Source organism: Pipistrellus kuhlii, unplaced genomic scaffold (assembly GCF_014108245.1).
Source record: "Pipistrellus kuhlii isolate mPipKuh1 unplaced genomic scaffold, mPipKuh1.p scaffold_m20_p_38, whole genome shotgun sequence".
Lineage (NCBI taxonomy): Eukaryota > Metazoa > Chordata > Mammalia > Chiroptera > Vespertilionidae > Pipistrellus > Pipistrellus kuhlii.
Window position 1 is genome coordinate 468,841 of NW_023425538.1, and position 20,746 is coordinate 489,586.

The following is a 20,746-nucleotide window of genomic DNA, read 5'->3' on the forward strand; positions in this document are numbered from 1 at the left end:
TGGAGTCAAAGAACCCCCTCACCCAAGGTCCTGACCCTCCCTGATGACAGTCCCCTGCAATGATGTATAGATGGGAGTATAAAGACTTTCTCCCTTACCTCAGGGGATGCCTTCGATGGCCATCCCAGCTCCAGAGCAGTCCGAGGGACAGCTGAAGCCCGTTCATAACTGCATCATAGCTCAGTTCCTTCGTCTGCTCAGGCCTGCTCCTTCACTCCCTAACAGGGCTGGTTTCCCAGGGCACCCCAATATACCTCCTGCCTACTAGGCTCCACCTCAAAGTCTCTTCCTGGGACCCAGCCTAAGACATCTGCTCTGCCTCAAGGGCCCACCTGGAGGACCCAGACTTTATCTTGCAGGCCCTGGGATGCTACAGCTAAAGCATGCAAGTGACAGTTCAGATTTGCATTGTAGGAAGATTCCACTGGAATAGAGGGGGTGTGGTGAGGGGCCTGTAGGACAGTGAGGAGGAAGTGAGGACCGGGCCTGAATGCACACCATAGCAGTGATGGCAGGGAGGCCATTCCGGCAGTGGCCACTGGGTGGAATAAATGGACCGTAATTCTAGACTGGCTGCTGAGTCCTGCGCCTGGCCAGGGGTGAGTCAGGGGATGCCGGTGCACCGGGCTATCTTCCATCTGGAAGTCACTCATCAGCTCTGGGCCAGGCTGTTGGGGTGCCAGCCCTGGCTCTGCCTGATACCTTGGGGTTCATTAGAGAAAACTGGGCTAATACAGGCCCTCCTTATGGAGTGGCCATGAAGAGTCAAAGAGTTAACACATGTTCAAAAAGCTTGGCCAGGGCCTGGCTGGTGTACTCACTGCAGGCTTCCCAAGTAATGCAGGGTGTCTGGAAAGGGCACATGCCTTGGGTCAGAACCACCTGGGTGCTCTGTGTGTGGGGTGGGGGAGAAGAAGAAAATAGGGGGGGAGTACCTTCACTGATGTGCCCCAGATCTCACACTGGTAGGAGGGTAGTGATCCTCTGGGCCATGAGGGATTGTTAGGAGGAGGAGGTAACACTTTATAAGTTCCTGGCAAGTGGTATGAAGTCAACAAATGCAGCTGCTGCTGCTGTGAGGCTGGTGGGAGCATCTGTGCAAAGCTCAGCGCACTCGGCCATCCCACGGCAGGCAGCTGAGCCTGGGCAAGGCCAAACCCCGCCTGTCTTTGGCGCTGCCAGCCTGTTCCTCCTCCAGTGTTCTCTCCCTAAATGTCACTGCCATCGCCCAGCTGCCCGAGCCAGAAACGAGAGGAACGCCCACGTCTTCTCGCCTATATCCCCTAGCCCGCACTCCAGCCTCCCCTGGTCTCTATATCTGTGGTCCCTTACCTCCCTGCTGGTCATCCTGACCCCCCCACCTGCTACTCCCACCCCACTGATTCTCTTTTCTCACTTAAGCCAGTTCAAACCCTGGGAGGAGGGGGGCACATCCTGTGGAGCCACTCTTTTACCCATTCAGTAAGAGCCAGGTCAGGCCAGGCCTGGCCACTATATTCCCAGGGTATAGTTCAAGGCCTGGTATACAGTAGACACTTAATAAATGCTAGCTGGCTGGAGAATGGACAAATGCATGAATATAAGTATGTGCTGGCTGGCAAGCTTATATAAACACTGAGTGTTAAGTAGAAATAACATTAACAATAATGGGCATCTCCACACAGCACCCACCACCTGCCAGCCCTGTTCTAAGGCTTTACCTGGATTAACTCACTTCACATGAATGACAGCCTGCATGCTAACACCTGTTGTTTTCCCAATTTTAGTTGAAGAAATGATGTCACAGGGAGGTTAAGTAACTTGCCCAAGATCACACAGCAAGTGTGCAGCAAAGCCAAAATTCAATGGGACTAAAGACCACAACTGATCTGTGTTATGCTCTCCCAGGTACCATCGCACCAAATTCTCCCACAATCCTGTGGGGCAGGCCGATGCACAGCTGGTTAAGACTCTGCCCAAGGTCATGCAGCTGTCAACAGGATTATCCCACTACTTCTTTGTTGATGAATGAACTGGTGTCCAGTTTAGTAACTTTAGTTGGGGGGCAACTGCCCTGGAATCTACTTATTTCTGGGGGCCTTGACTGAGCTGTGGAAATGAAGGTCATGCGGAAACTGGACAGTGGGGTGGGTGCAAGGCACCAGCTCTCACACTCCTCGCCTCCTGTCTCCTCAGGTTCTGGCTGCAGGGCCTTTAAACCACTTGGGGCAGAAGCTTTCAACCTGGCAGCCTGCGGAACTATGCCTCGGGCCTGCCTGTGGGGTGGGGTTGGAGAGATCCAGGACACGAGGGACACCCCACCCCCCTTCCACCAGAGCAGCTCCGCTTTGTCTAGGGTTCTGAGGGCGCTTTCAATTGGAAAAAAAGGTTCTGTAGCCAAAACTACTTTTGAAAATCTGTGCCCTATGGGATAAATGTCCTTGTCAAGCAAAGTGGTTTTCTCAAGTCTTCCCTAGTGACATTCAGGGGCTTGGATCCAGTGAATTCTGGGATGGAAAAGGTAGGAGAGTGAGAATCTCCAGTGCCCTTAGCCAAGTCCAATGTCAAGGCTGCCCTGACCATTCATGGCCATAGGTCCTTGCTCTGCACACCTGCCTGGGTGTGCCCCAAGCTGGGGCCTGTTTGTCTCCCATGGTACAGTCCTGTCTCTGGGCATTTGCCCACAGCTTCTAGTGCCTGGACTAAAAGGAGGAACTATGGCCCTGGCCAGTTTGGCTCAGTGGATGGAGCATCGATCTGTGGACTCCAGGGTCCCAGGTTTGTTTCTGGTCAGGGGCATGTACCTTGGTTGCAGGCACATCCCAGGAGGCAGTTGATTTGTGTTTCTCTCTCATTGATGTTTCTAGCTCTCTCTCCCTTTCCCTTCCTCTCTGTAAAAAAAATATCATTATATTAAAAAAAACAAAAAACAAAACAAAACAAAGAGGAACTATGTACGGGCACCCCTCTCTAACAAGCAATGTGTGCGGTGATGTCCATTTCCTGTAGCCCTCACTCCATCCCAGGGAGAAGAAATTGCGGCTTAGAGAAGAGAAATGACACACTGAACACTCAAACCCAGGTTGGTCTGACGCCAAAATATTCTTTCCAGTGTACCCTCCCCTGTAACCTCTAGGGCCCTGCCTCTCTCTCCTCGCCTTCATCCAAATCCTGCCCACACTCAGGGCTCGCTGGCACTCCCAGTGTGCCCCACTCTCTCTTATCCCCCCACATTTGCAAATGCCATTTCCTCAGCTCCGAAAACAATGCCCTCCTCCCTTACCCCCTTCATCTTTCTGACTCCACACCCTTTGAGTGTCCACTTGGGTGTCACCTCTTCCAGGAAGCCTTCCCTGGATGCCTGGCTAGGTAAGAAGCCTCCTCTAGGACTGAACTTCCTCCATCATAGCCCCAAAGGCTCTGTCTTGCAGTCATTTGTTTTTCTGCATTCTAAGGAGACACTAAACTCTTGGCGGCAGGGTCAAGGTCCACTGTGCTCACCTGTGCTGCCAGCATGGTACAAAGACAAAGTAGGTGCTCAACAAACATTGAAGGAGCAGACTTGATGTCTGCAATGTGCCAGACTTCCTGGCAGGTGCTGGGCATAGCATACAAATGAGGTACAGTCTCTGCTCTACTGGCCCAAACCCTGCCTTCCTCTCAACCTACTTGTGCTCTGCCTGCTTCCCACTCCACATCCCTTTCATTCACTCAAACCTTTGAGCACCAGCTAAGCCATGGTGGCACGGGGGAGCATTTGGCAAATGTCTGGGACCTAGGAAGTGACACACCGGTCAGGCACATGTGCACGGTACACCATGGTGTAAGGAGCCCCCAGGAACTCATTCCTCTTCTGTTATGTGCCAGGCTGGTTCTGAGATTCCCCTTGCTGCCCCCTGCCACCCTCCCTTGCCCCATAGGCTGTGAGTCCTTCCCCAGCCCTAGCCCAGTGCAGCCGTACCCGGTTGATGAGCTCGCCAACCATGCCCGTCCAGGAGCCATTGGGCTCGGGTGCCCCGTACAGCCCGTCCTCCACCAGCCGCAGACGATAGCGGAAGCGCAGCAGCTCAGCCAGCTCCCGCAGCATGTCCACGCAGAAGCCCTCAAAGCGCTCATTTCCCGACAGGGCCTGGAAGTTGGGCCTGCGCATGACGTATGGATTTTCCTGGAAAGGCAGAGGGGGGTTGGGGGGGGGGGGTCAGAGTCCGGCGTTTGGGTCAGGATCCTGGAGCCCAGGCTGTTCAGCTAGATCCAGAATCTGCTGAGTGGGAAACAAGGCCTGAAAACCAGGGGCAACAACACATGGACTCTACCAGCCTCCAGATCACAGGTGCCATTTTAATCTCCACCAGACAATCTGGCCTTCATTTGTCTCAATCTCAAATGCCTCTGAGGCAACCTAAGAGTGAATCAGACTGGATGGAGGTCATGCTGAGCTGAAACAGAGTCTTTCAAATTTCTGACTATGACCCACAGTGAGATTCCTTTTACTCTGCTACCCAAACCACACACATATATGCGCATGTACTCACATGCCGTAACGAGACTTGGTTCCACAAAACAGCCTTGTGCAGATGGCAGTATACCCTGGTATGTTCTGTTCTGCTCCATATTTCCCCCACAACATGTAGTGAGCCACTGAACTGAGTTCATGAGCCGGCAAGGGACTGAGGGAGATGGGCCTGAGATGTCAGATGGCCCATCTTGAGAGAATTCGGAAACCCAAGAGGTTTTGTAAGATCTCCTCATTATAAAGGTTAGGCACAACTCAAATTCTATTAACATTTTTAAATGTTGTGCAGGCTAAACAAACACCTGACAGTTTGCTTATTTGATGATGCTTATTTCTGAGAGATTTGAGCAAATTTTACTGACTCCCATCATGCCAAGTAAGTGCAAAAGCTGAGAGAATACGCCAAGTGCTGGTGGAATGAGGCCTCCAAAATGCCCGTAACAAAAGGGACACTTGACATAGTCATTTTCTAAGTGGCTATTTGTGTGGTATCCCTGTAGCCTTAGGAACAAAAGGAGTCAGGACTTAGGAGAGTTGGGCCGGCACTCTGGCAATAACAGCCACGACAGTGAGCATGTGCTGAGAGCCTGCTGAGTGCGGCCCCTGGGCTGCATGTGTTCTCGGGATTCTTTCCCTTTGATTCTTCAGTGACCTTTCATGGGAGGGGTTATTACACTTATTTTGCTCATGGGGAAACTGAGGCTCACAGAGGTAAAGTGACTGTCACCTCTGTTATTCAACACATCATTCCTGAGCTCTAAGGCAGATGTGGCTGCAATATTTTGCAGTTCCTCCCAGAGATAGAGCCGATTTCCCCGCCCCTTGGCTCTGAGATGACCTCAAGATTAGCTTTGGCCAACAAAATGCTTCTAGAGCCGGGGCCTTCAGAGCAGCCTTCAGGGACTGCTGTGTAAGGAAGCTCAGGCCCGTCTGCTGAAGGACGAGTGAACCAGCAGCCAGCACCCACAGCCACTCCAGATCTCCCAGCCCAGCCTAACCACTGTGGGCACGGCAGGCAAGGGAGGGCAGCAGAAATGCTCTGTCGACCACAGAATTGTGAGAAATAATAATAATTATAGCTGTGAGCCTCCAGGTTTTGAGGTGGTTGCACAGGTAAGTACAGTGAGGCCAGGTTGTGTTATGAGCTCTGGATTCCAGGACCCCACAAAGACCCTCAGTTGAGGGGTGACGAAATGCAGGGAAGTTAGTGCTTTTTTCCTCTCGACCAAGCTGCCTTTTCAAATCCAAAACTGTGGAACTGGGGGTAGGAATGTGAGATGCTACTAATAATAGCGGCGCAGCTAGTGTTTCCTGTGGGCTCGCTGTGACAGCTATTCTGTCAGCGTGGGAGGTGGGTATTATTACCTCTGCTTTAGAGATGAGGACACTGAGGTCCCGAGAAGTGAAGATGCTGAGATGGACAGTCAGTCTGACTCCGAAGCTCTGCCCTGTGCTAGACTGAACTCAAATGGACAGAACCCAAGATCAACATGGGAGACCCCAGACATACAGCTGGGGACCCAGATCAGATCAAAGCTGGAGAATCAAAAATCAAGAGTTATCTAGATAAGCACCCATTGTTAGCTGGAAGGCTCTACTACAGCTCTCTTGACGTGCAAAGGAGGAAACAAGCTCAGGGAGATCAAGTGTCTTGCCCAAGGCCACACAGCAGAAGCAGGACAGTGGGAAGGGGAGACTGGGAAGATCTGGGATTCAAAATCCAGTTGCTGTGGAGTCATATCTCCTTGTTCCTTCCAGCAGGTCAAGCTGATCTCCAGATTCAAGATTGAGGCCCTTGGGCTGTGGATTTAAGGCCTCAGGACAAGGGCCTGGGATTATAGGGCCAGAAAGAGGACCTATGCCTATGAACAGAACTCAGGATCAGAAAACAATGCTGTAGGACTCAACCTAGAGCCCCAGACCAGCAGAACCGAGGCTCTTAAAGGAGCCTCTAATCCAAGGTTTTCAGGCCTCTTCAGGGACCTTCTGTGGAAGCACTGCAGACAGACAGTGGGCTGTTGCTAAGTCTGGGTTAAGAATTCATCCTACAAATGTCTGTGCACCTGGACACAAAAATGCAGGTCCCAGAGTCATGGCAGCATTGCTTGTAGTGGAAACAAAGACTGGAGCAACCTAATTTGGGACAGGTTTAAAAGACTACTGACGTCATCAAAGTATCCCAGGCAACTACTAAAATAACAAGTTCTCTCAGATCTATTAAGAGGGGAAAAACAAGCAGAATGTGTACAATATGCTACACTTGGTGAAGGAAAGAGTGGGAACATGCTTGTATATGCAGACCTTTTTGGAAGGATGTGGCCTATGGGGAACTGGAGAGAAAAGGAGACTGATTTTTCACTCCTTATCCCCTCTTTGAATTCCATTTAATTTAGATTTATATTACCATTTGTTCCTACACCGGTTTAAAAGTTTGAATAGTAACTAGTAAAATATTAAAAAAAATTTGAAATATGTCAGAGATAAGGGAGGGGAGTGGACTGACAATTCTCGGGGAAAAGGGGAGTGGTGGAAGCGGGAAGAGACTGAACATAAACTGTGCACCTATGGATGAGGACAGCGGGGGATGGGGAAAGGGCAGAGGGTGGGGTGGGAATCTGGTGGAGGGGGGAAGAAATGAGGAACCTTTGTAATAATATGAATAATAAAGATTGATTTTAAAAAAATTTTGAAGTATGACATTTAAATACAGATGGAAATCAAAGGGTCAAGAACCAAAGCAATTCTAAAGAACATGAAAACCAGAGGATTTATCCATCAGATATTAATACTTAACTTACAGATATGATATGTAAGACAATGTGGCATGACAGCAAAACTGGACAAATGGACAGAGAACAGAATGTGGGAAACCCACACATGAGTGGATACTCAGTGATGACAAAGGCAAGACTGTAGTGAAGGGGTAAAAAAAATGACCATTTAGTTCTAGCTCGTTTGGCACAGTGGATAGAGCATCAGCCTGTAGACTGAAAAGTTCCATGTGCGATTCCAGTCAAGGACACATGCCTGGTTGTGGACTCGATCCCCAGTAAGGGGCATGCAGGAGGTAGCCAATCAATGATTCTCTATCATCATTGATGTTTCTATCTTCCTCTCCCTTCCTCTCTAAAATCAATAAAAATATATTTTTTTGAAAAGAATGACCATTTTAATAAATGGTGCTATTCAACCAAGTATATTCATAAGGTAAATAAAATGTATTCTGATCTCCTACCTCACATAATACATAAAAATCAATTCCAGGTGGATTGTAGATCTAAATATAAAAAGAAAAATTGTTAATTTTAGAAAACAAATAGACTTTATGACTTTGGTCCAGAGTATTATTAAATTCTAAAAGAATTAACCATAAAGAAAAAAGAAAACGAATAAGTAAAATTAAAAATATTTTTATTGCCCTGGCCAGTGTGGCTAAGTGGGTTGGGCATGGTCCCATGCACTAGGAGGTTGCCAATTTGACTCCTGGTCAGGGCATATGCCTCGGTTGTGGCTCAATTCTGGGTGGGGAGCACATAGGAGGCAGCTGATCGATGTTTCATCAAAATATATTTGATGAAATATAATTTCATCAAAATATATCATTGGGGGGCCTGGCCGGTGTGGCTCAGATTATGGTGTTGTCCCATACACTGAAAGGTTGTGGGTTTGATCCTTGATCAGTGCGTACATGGGAGGCAACCTATCAAGGTTTCTCTCTCAGATGGAGGTTTCTCTCTCCCACCCTCTCTTTTCCTCTCTAAAATCAACTTAAAAAATATTCTCAGGCCGAGACCGGTTTGGCTCAATGGATAGAGCGTCGGCTTGGGGACTGAAGGGACCCGGGTTCGAGTCCGGTCAAGGGCATCTACCTTGGTTGCGGGCATATCCCCAGTAGGGGGTGTGCAAGAGGCAGCTGATCGATGACTCTCTCTCATCGATGTTTCTAGCTTTCTATCTCTCTCCCCTTCTCTCTGTACAAAATCAATAAAATATATTTAAAAAAAATATTCTCAGGTGAGGATTGAAAAATGTATCATTGGGGGGGAAAACATACAAGTGAGAGGGCAAAGCAAGTCACAAAGTGAGAGAAGACATCTGTAATACATATTTCTACAAGGGATAGTACCCTTTACAGAAGGAATCCTATATAATAATAAACTAATATGCTAATTAGACCAAACAACAGAACAACCTTCCACATGAAGCCAGGTCTGCAAGGGCCAGCCAAGGCTTGGAGAGGCTGCAAGGGCTAAGCCCCTTGCACAAATTTCGTGCATAGGGCCTCTAGTATATAAATAACTCACAAATAAATAAAAGTCATATATCCCAATTTTTAAAAAACAATAAAAGACTTGAGCAGAGATTTTCCAAAAGAAGATTTCCAAATAGCTAATAAACAGAAAAAGGTGGTCAGCCTCCCTGATCATTAGGGAAATGTAGGTGGAAACCAGTGTAATTAGGTCCTGTATATACTCACCACTGGGAAAAATGAGGAGTAACTGAAATGCTCATTCTCATACTACTGGCGGAAGTGCAAAGTGGCACTGCCACTGTGGACAACACTCCGGCGGGATCTCCTAAAGCTGAGAAGACTCAGCAATTCCACTCCTGGGTGAACACTGGATGGAAGCGCTGAGCTCACCAGAAGGCATGTAGTAGGTGTTCATGGCAGGACTTTTCATAATAGAAAAACACTACAAACAACTCCTAAGTGCATCTACAACCAGAGGCTGAGTAAACTGTTATGTTCACAGACCAGAACATGTAACGATGAAACTAAACTACTCCCAACGTGAATGAATCTCACAAACACACCAACAGAGGAAGTCAGACAAAAGAGGGAACATAGGATAGGGTGCTATTTACATGATGTTCAAAGGCAGAAAAGCTAATCTGTGGTGATGTTGAGATGGTAGTTACTTTGGGGGCTCAGAGACCAGAAGGGACATGAGGAGGGCTCGGGTGGGAAGGCTGGTTCCACGGGTGTATTCAGTTTTTGGAAATTCAGCAAGGAGTACATTTAGAATTTGTGCAAGGTTCTGTATGCATGTTACACTTCCATAAAAATCCCTTAAAACTAAGAACAAGCAAAAAAATTAAGTAGGGTGGGTTCTAGAACATTCCTCGAAAGCTGCATGCCTTCTGTGAACCCAGGACCCAAATCCATATCCAGGACTTTCTGGAGTGCTGTTTAAACAACCCTGATCTAGTCCAGCCCCTTCAATCTATGAACACTTCAATTCCCCCACTTTAAAGGAGGGAGCTGAGGATGGAGAGAAGACACTCACCAGGTTATATAGATGCGAATGGCAGAGCCAGGCCTAGAACGCAGTCCTCAGAAAAGAGCAAAAACTGAGGCAAATCAAGGCAGTGTAGTTCAATGGACAGGTATGTGGGTTCTGCCAGCTGGTGGCTGGGGCAGTCACTCAACCCTCATCTGAAAATCAGGGGCCATAACAGTACCCAGCTCAGGGCTGCCATGAACATGAAGTGCTCAAAGACATCAGCCAAGATGATTGATGTTTCTATCAAGGATGCCAGGTCACAAGAGAGAAAAGGGCTCGTGTATGGTTAGCACGATCATGCCGGGCACCACCAAGGGTGCCTTCTGACCTCATGCAATCCCCTCACAACCCTTCAAAATGAGAATAGACCCATTTTACAAATAAAAGTATCGAAAACCTGAGTGGTAGGCATTACCAGGCAGTGGTAGGCATTCCAGGCAGTGAAGCGAGGAACGCCTGGCCCAGAGGCTCCAAAGAGTAGGAAGCGACATTACAGCTGCTTGACAAAAGGAATCATGGGGACCAAATGAGGGCTTTCCAGGAGCAGGGCCTGAGGAAAGGCCCCTGCACAGCCTCACTTCTTACAGCTCCACCTTCCTGTGGGCCTCTCTCAACTTGGCACCAGCCCTCTCTCAGCTCCAGACCTGTGTGCCCCACCCCAGGGACACCCCCACCCTATTGAGAAACTTCTCCTGCTCCCTCCCTCAGCCCAGCCCTTGGGCATCACAAGCACCACACCCTATCTTCACTGCTTCTCAACATCCCACATCAGATCCCCCTCCCTGCCCACAGCCCAGCCCAGCTCAGGCCTTGTACTCCCCCACCTGGAGCACCTCCCTCTCCTTCAGTCTCCCTTATGCACCCAGGAACAATTCTGACATTCCAATCTGGCCCCTCCCCTTCCACTAAACACCTTCAAGGTACAGGGTAAGCTTAAATGAGTCCTTCAGAGTCCCTCCCACCTCTGTTGCAGCACTTACCACCCCTCCGTGCTTACTAGGTGCCAGGCACCACTCTAGGCCCTGGGGACAGAGCAGGGAGTAAGACAAGTCCTGACTGCCTCTTGCCCAGATGCCCACGCTGACTCAAGTCTGAATCCCCAAGTATCTGACATAGGCCCTGTCCATAAACACAAGTCAGAAAATGTTAGTGAAGCAGCAGGCACATCTGGCTGTGCACACAGAGCCAGCTACCTCCACATCCAATCCGACAAATGCTTCCTGAGGCCCCTGCTTCTGTGGCTTCCTGGCCAGATGCCCACCCCTGCCTCCTTTATGCACCCACCTCCTACACAGCTTCTAAAGCCCAGCCTAATGCCACCTCCTCTGTGAAGCCTTCCTTGGGCCTCCCACAGCGGAGTCATTCCCCCTTTCTGTGTGAGAATGACTGTGTCCATGCCTGTCTCCTCCATTGAACTGGGATCCCCTCCCCTCAAAAGCAAGGAAACCATGAGGCCATGTGTGACTCACTCCTATACCTCCAGAACTTGTGTAAAGCCTGGCACTCAGCAGCTTCAGAAAATATTTGTGGAATGAATGAATCCATCAAGAGAATGAATATCAGGAAGAGAACACCAGCTCCGAGGCCTTGGGAAGAAGAGATAAGTGCGAGAAGAAGCTCGAACTCCCTAGGATCATGGCTCTGCTCTCTTGACACCCCCTCCCTGACCTTTGCCCTTGCTCCCCAACAAGGACCCTATCTCTTCAGGCCCCTGGAAGGCCCTTGAACTGGCCACACTCCCACAAAGCACAGAGGTCCGACTTCTGCCAGCCAGCCTGCCTGGCCCACAGGGCTCTCAGTGAAGCTGTTACAAAGTGTCTGGTTTCCTGTCTGCAGGCCATCTGTCCCTCCCCAGCAGGATCACTGGCCCTTTTCCAGAGGGACTCGAAGTCTACTTTTAGATCAGGAGTTCCCTAGGGACTGAGGGAATGGTCCCTCGACACTGCTTTAGGGGCCTCTTGACATCCTGTCGAACCTGTGGTAATGCTTTCAACCTCAGCATCCATAGCACTAGCCAGCTCAGCTCACAGAGACATTGCCAGGCGACCAGGGACTTTGCTGCTACAAAGAGCATGCCCAGGCCCTAAGCCCAGCTGCTCTGGACACCTTCCTGCTCACCAGATCCTGTGTGTCAGCCCTCCCTGACCTCCTAGAGGCCACTGTGCCCAGCGGGTGGCAGGGTTGCAGGGGAGAGGGCATGGCCTCGAAGACTGACACTCAGCTCCAGCAGGGAGTTGCTGTGGGACCTGTTTCCTTACTTTCAAAAGAAGGAAAACAAGACAAACCTTATGGAGTAGCTGAGAGGTTTAGAGTGACACCTGGAAAGGGCCTAGCACAGTGCCTGTGCAGAACAGTGCTCAGTAAATATTCGTTAACCCACAAGGCCTGGCTCTGGTCTGGCAATTGCAGGAGCAGCACCAGTGGGCTGAGGACAAGGAGGGGCCAAGAGGACTGGAGATTCAGAGTACAGGCTCTGGGGCTGCAGAGACTCACTTCCGTCCTGATTACGCCACTTACTTGCTGTGAGACCCTGGGCAAGTCGCTTCACCTATCTGGGCCTCGGTTTCCACATCTTCAAAATGGGCATTAAATAGGTTAACATGTGTGTCAACACACTCAGCAAGTGTGACAAAACGACCACTCCTGACCGTGACTGACCGTGGGTGCCCTGCCTGCGCGGCCACATGGAATGCTCATGGCGCTCCTGTGAGCTAGGCCTTCCTCTCCGCTGTGCAATGAACAGCAGGCTGCGGAGCCCGGGCTGGGCTGCTGTGAGGACAGAGTCTGTGCCTCCCTTGCCCTGGCAGCGATTAGGATGGTAACACCTGGGCCCAGTCCGCGGTTGTTGGGTGCAGGAGTCCCATCTCCACTGCGCTGTGCGCTTTGCCAGTTGAGGCATCCCTCCTCCTGACCGGGACTGGGTTGGGCACCACAGGAAAGGCCCCTTCGTTTACTGCCGCCCCACAAGGGCCACTCACCAAAATGGTCGTGACCACCAGCGTCTTGTTGGCCAGCGTCTGTGACAGGTTGATGTCCAAGGTGGTGGCGTTCATGGCCAGGGTCCGGTTAGAGTACCACACCCCAATCTGGGGAGGAAAGGGGTGTGGTATTCTAACCGGTGGGGTCCCTCCCAGCCCTCCCTCCCTTCCACCTCCACCCACCCCACCCAGTCAGGGCTCTGGCTTCACCCTGGGCCTGCTCACCTCACGGTGGCCCTGTGGGGACTTCTCTAGGATACGCAGGGTGTAGTTGGTCCTTTGCCCTTTGCTGTTGAATTCGACCCGCCCGGTCAGCCCGTCATACTCTACCTAGCAGGGTGGGAGGTGGCCAGAGGGAGGGGTAACAGGGGCCCAGAGAGATGGGTGGGAGAGGCCCAGAGGGAAAGAGACAGAGGTGGAGGGGACAAAAGAGAGGGAGAGGGACCAGGAAGGACCACAATTAAACCAGCAAGACCACACACCAGCAAACGCAGGGTGATGGAACACAGACACAGGACCCAGCAGTGCAGGCGGGCAGAGGAAAGCCAGGAAAGAGGGACAGAGAGAAGAGCAAGGAAGAGGCGCAGAGGAAGCAAGAGGCATTGGTGGGGTTGGAGGTGAGGGAGAGGGCAAAGGGCCAAAAGGTGGACACAGTGAGTCCCCCACCAGAGGCAGGCCGATCGCCCTCAGCCCTCCCACTCCCAGCTCACCATGCGCAGGTAGTTCATGAGGCTGGTCCCATGGGGCCAAATGTTGGACGACGTACAGGCCAGTGGCTTCACACCGATCTCCTGGCTGCGGTTCAGCTCCCGGACGGCGCTCACCACCACATGCACGGCATCAAACATCAGGGCAGCCGACAGCTGAGATGGGCAGAGGTGGAGTGGGTCAGGGAAGAGGCAGCTTAGCCAGGGGAGTCTCCGAGCCCCATGGTGCTGCTCCCAGCCCTCAGACACCTCTCTCAGGGAGTCTTTCTCAGGGAATGCATGTGACAGGGAAAGGTGTGCATGCTGCCAAGCCTCCACGGAAGCATCTCTTCCTGAATGCGTGTGCCCATGTGTCTGTTCAGGGGAGGGCACGTCCAAGAGCGTATGCCTGGACAGCCAGTGTGTCACCCCTAAAGGGAGTGTTCGTGGGCCTGAGGGTGAGGGTGTGCCTGGGAATCTGCATGGCTGTGTGGCTGATGCAGGCAGTAGACATTGGCCACAGCCCCTCTCTCGGTGTGCCTAGGGATAAGTTTATGTGGGTGGGGCTGGGCAAATGTTCCTATTTGTTTATACACAGGGCGGGGCGGGGTGTCTAGGAGGCAGGAGCACAGAATGGCTGTGAGCCCAGGCCTGGGAGACAGGCAGGCTTGAGCTGAAGACCCAGTTATACTATTCCCTGTAGTATGTCAAGTCCCCTCTCCTCTCTGAACCTCAGTTTCCTCCCCTGTATAGTGGGGATAATCGCCATCTCTGCCTCTGAACATTAGGGTGGGGATCAAGCAAGATAAAGAACTCAAAACAGCGCCTGGCTCACACTGAGGGCTCCAGACAAGCTGTCACTGATAGTGATTGACGACACGGGGCGTCTGAGTGTGTCTGCGAGAGTGCTATTCGGGTAGGAGCAGGGTGTGAATGAATGTGCCTCTGTCTATGTCCGTGTGTGCGCATCCGACTGCATGGCTCGGTATCTGTGAGTTTTTGCACAGGTAGGACTGTCTCAGTATCTTGGTATATGACTAGATGTCTGTGAACAAACCCACATAAATATGCATCTTTTGTATGTTTGCATTTATTCAAAATATATTCTCAGAAACCTACTCTGAGCCAGGCTGTCTTAGGTGCTGGTATATAATGGTGAACAGGGAGAAAGCCCTGCCCTCAGGGAACTTACAATCTTGTATGTGTATCTATATCTAAGCAAAATATAGAGCAAGCCACATGGAGATTAGATAAGCAAAGACAGGTGCTGTGGAGGAAAATACTGCAGGGGAGGGCGCTATCTCATGGGGCGTTTCCCATATTTTAAATGGGACCAAGGAAGGCCTCACAACTGAGGAGACATGTGAGCAATGACTTGGTGATGAGGAAGCGAGTCGCCAGTTCTCTGGGGAAGTGAGTGTGAAGCAGAGGGGAGAGCAAGTGCACAGCCCTGAGGCACCTGGAGGCCAGTGTGGCTGCTGTGCTCTGGGAGGTGGAGAGGAGGACAGGTCAGACTTATCGCAGAATGAGGCTGCGTGGCACGTACTTGGGAAGTGAGTGGGAGCACCAGAGGCTCCGAGCACCAACTGGCAGAGATCTGAAGGGGCCCAGAGTATCTGTGTGCAGAGTGTCTGTGTGTGGGGGCAAGGGGGTGTGCTCACAGCAGGTCCCGGGTAGGTGCTGGCTTCGCAGTTCTCTCTCCAGGACATGTTGAGGCTGCGCACAAACTCAGGGTAGAAGGGGTGCGAGGTGTTGAACATGGAGAAGCCCAGGATGTTGGAGGAGTCCTCCACGATCCCATCCAGGTGCAGGATGGGGAAGTCCTGGGACAAGAAGAAGGGTGAGGCCAGGGCCAGGCACCACTGTGCAGATACCATGGGAGGGAATGGAGGGGCTGCTGGGGGTACGCACCATGGTGGTGAGGATGTACTTGTAAAACGCTGAGATCATGCCTAGCTCTGAGGCCTGGAGGACACCGGCAGAAAAAGAGGCGACCAGAGAAGCAGAAATGGGGAGAAACCGAGAGAGAAAGAGATATTTAGAGACAAGCCTGGCAAGAAGGCACCCCGTAGGAAATAGAATAAGAAACACCCAGAGATAGAGAGAAGGAAGAAGACACATGTGGGCAGAGGGAGACCTTGATCCCTCATGTCCAACCCTGCTAACTGGTAGCCCAGCTGGGATGTAGGCGCCTTGAATGCCTGTCCCGCTTTAGGTTACTTAGAAGACTGCCCTCTGGAGATAGGCACAGGGACACCTCAGAAACAGGGCAGGTAGGGAGGATAACCTTAACCTTAATGCCCATGCTGCCCACCCAGGTTTGGGCTGCTGATGTGTAAGGCTCAGCCTGGCCCCAAGTCAGATAAACCGCCTCTGCCATCTTTAAAAGCACTTTGCAGCAAAATGGCTCTTAAGATTCAAGTTTTGAGACTCCTTTCTCACAGCCCTTGAGGAGAACAAAGCTAGAAGACCAGGCCAGGAATGCCCAATTCTGCCCCATAGTGGACATTAGACCTTTAACCAACACCAGCCTGCATTGCCTGAGTGTCAGGAGCTGTGATCACGTGGGTTACAGCCCAATCACGACAGGGATGGACAGGCCCGGGAGGAAAGTGACCACAGGTCCCTTGGCTCACACGGGAGGGCCAGGTCTCTGGCCCACGCCTGGGGCTTCAGCAGAATCTTTTCTACAAGCCACCTGCCCCCAGAGCCTACGGGTGCTGTCCACACATCTTCCTATAAGCTATGATCAGCAGTGACAGATGGCTTTAATTTTTTAAAAACTGGAAAAAGCCCTGGCTGGTTTTGCTCAGTGGATAGAGCGTCGACCTGCGGACTGAAGGGTCCCAGGTTTAATTCCGGTCAAGGGCACATGCCCGGGTTTCGAGCTCAATCCCCAGTGGGGGGCGTGCAGGAGGCAGCATGTTGTGGGTCAGCATCTGATGCTGACCCCTCCTGGGTGGCCTTGAGCCTGACCGTTCCCCACAGAAACCTAGCTTCATCATCCACAAGTGATCATCACACATGCCCACAGGGTAGGTGAGAGCCTAACTAAAGAATACGTGCAAAGTGCCTCAATATACAGCAGAACATGCACTTCATAAGGATACTAGAAAGCTCCCCCTAGTCTGGGCCAGGCAGGGTCCCCATCAGTTTCCCTACCCCTCACTCATCAACACTCCCCACAACCCACTGATGCAGCAGCTGTTCACAGGGAGGGGAGGCACCTGTCCAGGGTCCAATGAGGGCTGCAACTGGGGGATAGATGAGCCAAGGGACAATCTTCCTGATTATCTCTGCATATAGGAAGCAGGTCTCTGTACCTCATGTGACCACTGAGGCCCATGGGCTCTAGGCCATGTGCTCTTTCCCCCATGTTTCTGCCCCTGACCCCGTAGGGAAGCAAAGACAGGGGACCCACCTTACGGAGGATGAGGTGGGAGATGGAGGCGTTGGCGTCGATGATAATGGTGGACACCTTGTCATCTCGGATCTCCTTGAGCAGTGGTGTGGGGTCCCGGCTGTCATCCAGCATCCTCACTGACAGCGTCTCCTTGGAGATGAGAAAGCCTCGAACCAGCTCCTCCAACCGCAACAGGCCTGGAGGTGGGGTCAGTCCTGGATCAGAGCCCCTCCATGTGCCTGATATGGTGCAAACACTCCCTCCTCCTCATCACCACGGGGGAACTGGGGAGGGGACGAGGGTGCGCTCAGGAGATGGGCATTTGTCTGTCCAGAGTGCAGCTGGCTGTCTTGGGGTACCAGACCCAGGGCCCTGATGCCTAGGTCCTCCCAAATTAAAGCCCCAACCTGCACTTCCTCCTGACCTCCAGAGTCCCCCCTCCTGCCACCTTCTGCCCCCACTGATATATGTGACAGGCATCTCACACTTCACATGTGCAAAGCCACATTCTGCTCTTCTTGTCCAAAGCAGCATGTCTCCCAAGCTGGTGAACAATTCCAGCCTGCCAGTCTCTCAGGCCAAAACCCTAGACAGCAGCCTGTCCTCCTCTCTCTCTCACGCCTACACCCAATCCGCCCAAGCTCTGCCTTCAAAACATATCAGACCCATCGACTTCACACCCCATCATCACTGCCCTGGCCCAAGCCAGCGTCATCTCTCGTCTGTTACAACAGCCACACTTGCCCCCAGAGTCTGTTCCCTACTCTGCAGCCAGACCATGGAAAGCAGATGTGTCCCTTCTCTGCTCCAAATCTTCTAACAGCTTCTCGGTCATTCAGAACGAAGGCCAACGTCTGCAAGGCCCGCCTCCATCTGCTCACCCTCATTCTCTCCTGACCTCATCTCCCCATCACCCCCTCTTCCCAGCCACACAGGTGTCCTCCATGTCTCACACTGCCCTGTGGCCTTTGCACTTGCTGTCCCCTCTGCCTGGAACACTATTCTCCCAGATCCCCGCACAGCCCCCAACCTCCCACCTTCAGGTCCTCACTAAATATCACGCCCTCGATGCCTCCCACACCCACCGTTCCATTTCAAATTGCCCCCTCATTCCAGCATGCCCAATCCCTCCACTGTTTGTTCACTGGACTTTTCCCTTTTGACTAAACAACATCCTCATTTATGTTCATTAATGTCCTCCCTTTAGAATTTAAGGTTGATAAGGGCAGGGATTTCGGCCTGGCTTGCACGCTGCCATATTCTTAATATCAAGGAAAACATCTAGCACATAGCATGTGTTCAGTAAACACCCTCTAAGTCAGGAGTTCTTCTGGAAGTTTCTGAGCATACCCTTTCTCGCCAGCTGCACACTCACAGACCCACAGCTTCTCCAGCATCTCCACCTAAATGTCTCACAGACCTTCCCCAACTGTGCCCCGAATGACTCTCCTCCTCCTTGACAGACCTGGTCACAGTTCATGAGCCTGGCCTCTTTCCTCCCTCACACTCTTCTCAAATCTGTTGTCTTTCTATCCCACAGCCCCACCTGGATCCTAATCAGTACCATGTCCTCTGCCTTTTCCTGGTCTCCCTGCCACCTCTCATGTCACCCTCTAGTCCACTCCCTGCACTGTAGCCAAAGACTGCTTCCTGCACCACAGTGGGGCCCTGTCCCTCACCCCACCCTATGTGAGAACCTTCACTGTCTTCAGGATAATACAGACGCAAGGTCCTGCCTCATGCTCCTACACTCCTGCCGCAGGGAGCGACGTTGAGCCTCTCAAAGGGGCCACACTCCCTCGGTCGCAACTTTGCCTGCTATGACCTCAGAACATGCTCCCCCTACCCACACCCTCAGGTCCGGCTGTGATGTCCTTTTCTCGGGAAGTCAGGCTCCAAACCTCCCAGACTTTGTGCTTCAACAGCCCTGCTCAACTTCTAACAGATCACGTGTCACTCCATATCACAGCTACTCAACAACTGTGTCCTCCACTGGCTTGGAGGTCCCTGAAGTCAGGGGCCATGCCGACAGATGCTTCGCACTATTTGTGGGCTAAATGGTTCCTTCGGGAAGTGGGGGGAGGGCTCAGTGGAACCAGAGCTCTGAGTTTCTGAAGGGGAAGGAATAATGGGGACCAAGAGATTGTTCCAACCCGGGGGCAATCCACACTGTTCAACTGTGGGAGACTAGGTCACTTGGGAAGGGAGTTTGGGGAACAGAAAACGAAACATCCAGTTTCCTCCCTCACACTCGGCCTTGGCGCAGATGAGGCTGGCCGAGGGGTAGTTGAAGGACTTGAGGATTCGGGAGACGGCCAGGCTGACATCCTCGTTACTGGGGTACAGGCTGACAGATGCAAAACGAAGGTACTGGAGGCGAGGCGTCTCCTCGGGACCCACCTTGATGTGGGGGATCTGGACAGAGAAGGAGCTTTTGCTTCTATCCTGCTCCCTCCTCCCCATCCTCACCTCCCCGGGACCCGCACCCTGCCTCACCTCCTTCTCCCCACAGATATGGCTCACGGTGGAAGCAGATGCAGGGCTGGAGGAAGGCCCCAGGACAGACACAACCCCCTTAGGCAGGATCTGACACACTGCGAGGGGTAGGAAGAAACCACAGAGTCAAGGACCCTTTTCCTCCTCTCCGTCCCTACCACCAGGGAACGCCCCCCAGCCCAGGAGTGGAACTGACACTCCTCTACCATGGGGACCCAGGAGCCCAATCTCTGCCACCCTATGGAGGGGCACAGAGAGAGATAGGGAGACATGGCAACAAAAGGACAGGTCAAACCAAAGAAAAAGAAAAGAACGGATAAAGGGGAAACACCAGGGGCCTCCTCTGGCTAAAGATCCAGTGTCAGGTTACTCAGCCTGCATTTTCCCCAGCCTTTCTAACCATGCTACAACCTTAGGTGCATCCAGCACCCCTTCCACCCCGAACTCGTGGCCAAGGTCCCCTCTACCCTCTGCACCCCAAACACCATGCTTCTGTTGTATTTGCTTGCTCTACTTTCTTCCACATTCTTTCCCCTTAAACATGTGTGCATCTCAAGCCTCAAAGGTAGAAGCTGTTGCTTTGGCTGCCCAATGCCCATTCTCAAGGCAGAACCCTGACTTTTCCTCAGGGAAGCCCCGTGGTTCCCAGGATAGATTGTCACCTGACCCAGGATTACAGAACCATATTGTCCTGGCCACTGTGATTGGTTCAGAGACTGAAATGGGCTCACTCCAGGCCTTGTGGAATCTTCCCCAGGTCTTCTGCTACAATTATTACTTTGGTAATAATGGGTTTGCTAAATTGGTGATATAAGTTCTGAGCTGGTGGGAACACATTGCCACCAATTGGGAAGGACATTCCTGAAAACTAAGCCAACTTAGAGGAAAGCAGGACCCAGTGTTGAAGACAGAGATCCCTGCCACATTCAAATAAAAGCATCAAAACGAAATGCCTTATCTTCCTCCAAACTTGCTCCTTCGGTAGTTTCCACACTGGTGAGGGCCTACCATTCAAATACCTGGAAATGTGACCCTTGCTTTCAATCTGTCTCCCTATAGCCAATTAGATACCAAATTTTCTTTTTTTTTCTCCTCAAATCTTCTCACAGCTATCTTCTCTGCAACTCGTCCTCCCTGCTCTACTTCAGGGCTCTCAACTCAGCCTCCTCACTGGTCACCTGAATCTAGCCTCTGGATTCACTTTCACCAGCTCCCTAGTTGGTTTCATTCCCGGTCAGGGCACATGTCAAGATTGTGGGCTTAATCTCCAGTAAGGGTGTGTGCAGGAGGCAACAGATCAATGTTTCTCTCTCAAATTGATGTTCTTCTTCCCCTTCCACTCTCCCTTTAAAAACCAATAAAAAACATATTTGAAAGAAATATAAGCTTCATAGTTGACCAAGGAC

General features: G+C 51.6%; 2 protein-coding genes across 22 annotated transcripts in view; one reads left to right on the forward strand and one right to left on the reverse strand.

Moving 5' to 3' along the window:
* LOC118702294 (carcinoembryonic antigen-related cell adhesion molecule 1) overlaps positions 1-20,746 on the forward strand; it is an 813,263-nt gene that overhangs the window by 328,553 nt on the left and 463,964 nt on the right. The gene's annotated exons all lie outside the window — the stretch shown is intronic.
* Positions 1-20,746, reverse strand: part of GRIK5 (glutamate ionotropic receptor kainate type subunit 5) — a 55,857-nt gene that overhangs the window by 28,872 nt on the left and 6,239 nt on the right. For 3 of the 6 annotated variants that reach the window (XM_036408122.2, XM_036408123.2, XM_045570960.1), the window contains 9 exons: positions 19,341-19,438; positions 19,094-19,259; positions 16,863-17,041; positions 15,353-15,406; positions 15,103-15,264; positions 13,466-13,618; positions 12,981-13,085; positions 12,756-12,863; positions 3,941-4,144 (listed from right to left, as the gene is read on the reverse strand). In XM_036408122.2, coding sequence (XP_036264015.1) covers positions 3,941-4,144; positions 12,756-12,863; positions 12,981-13,085; positions 13,466-13,618; positions 15,103-15,264; positions 15,353-15,406; positions 16,863-17,041; positions 19,094-19,259; positions 19,341-19,438 — 1,229 coding nt within the window. Of the gene's footprint in view, positions 1-3,940; positions 4,145-12,755; positions 12,864-12,980; positions 13,086-13,465; positions 13,619-15,102; positions 15,265-15,352; positions 15,407-16,862; positions 17,045-17,569; positions 17,698-17,725; positions 17,836-19,093; positions 19,260-19,340; positions 19,439-20,746 lie in introns of those variants that run through there. The other 3 variants (XM_036408124.2, XM_036408126.2, XM_036408125.2) reach the window with 3 other exon arrangements.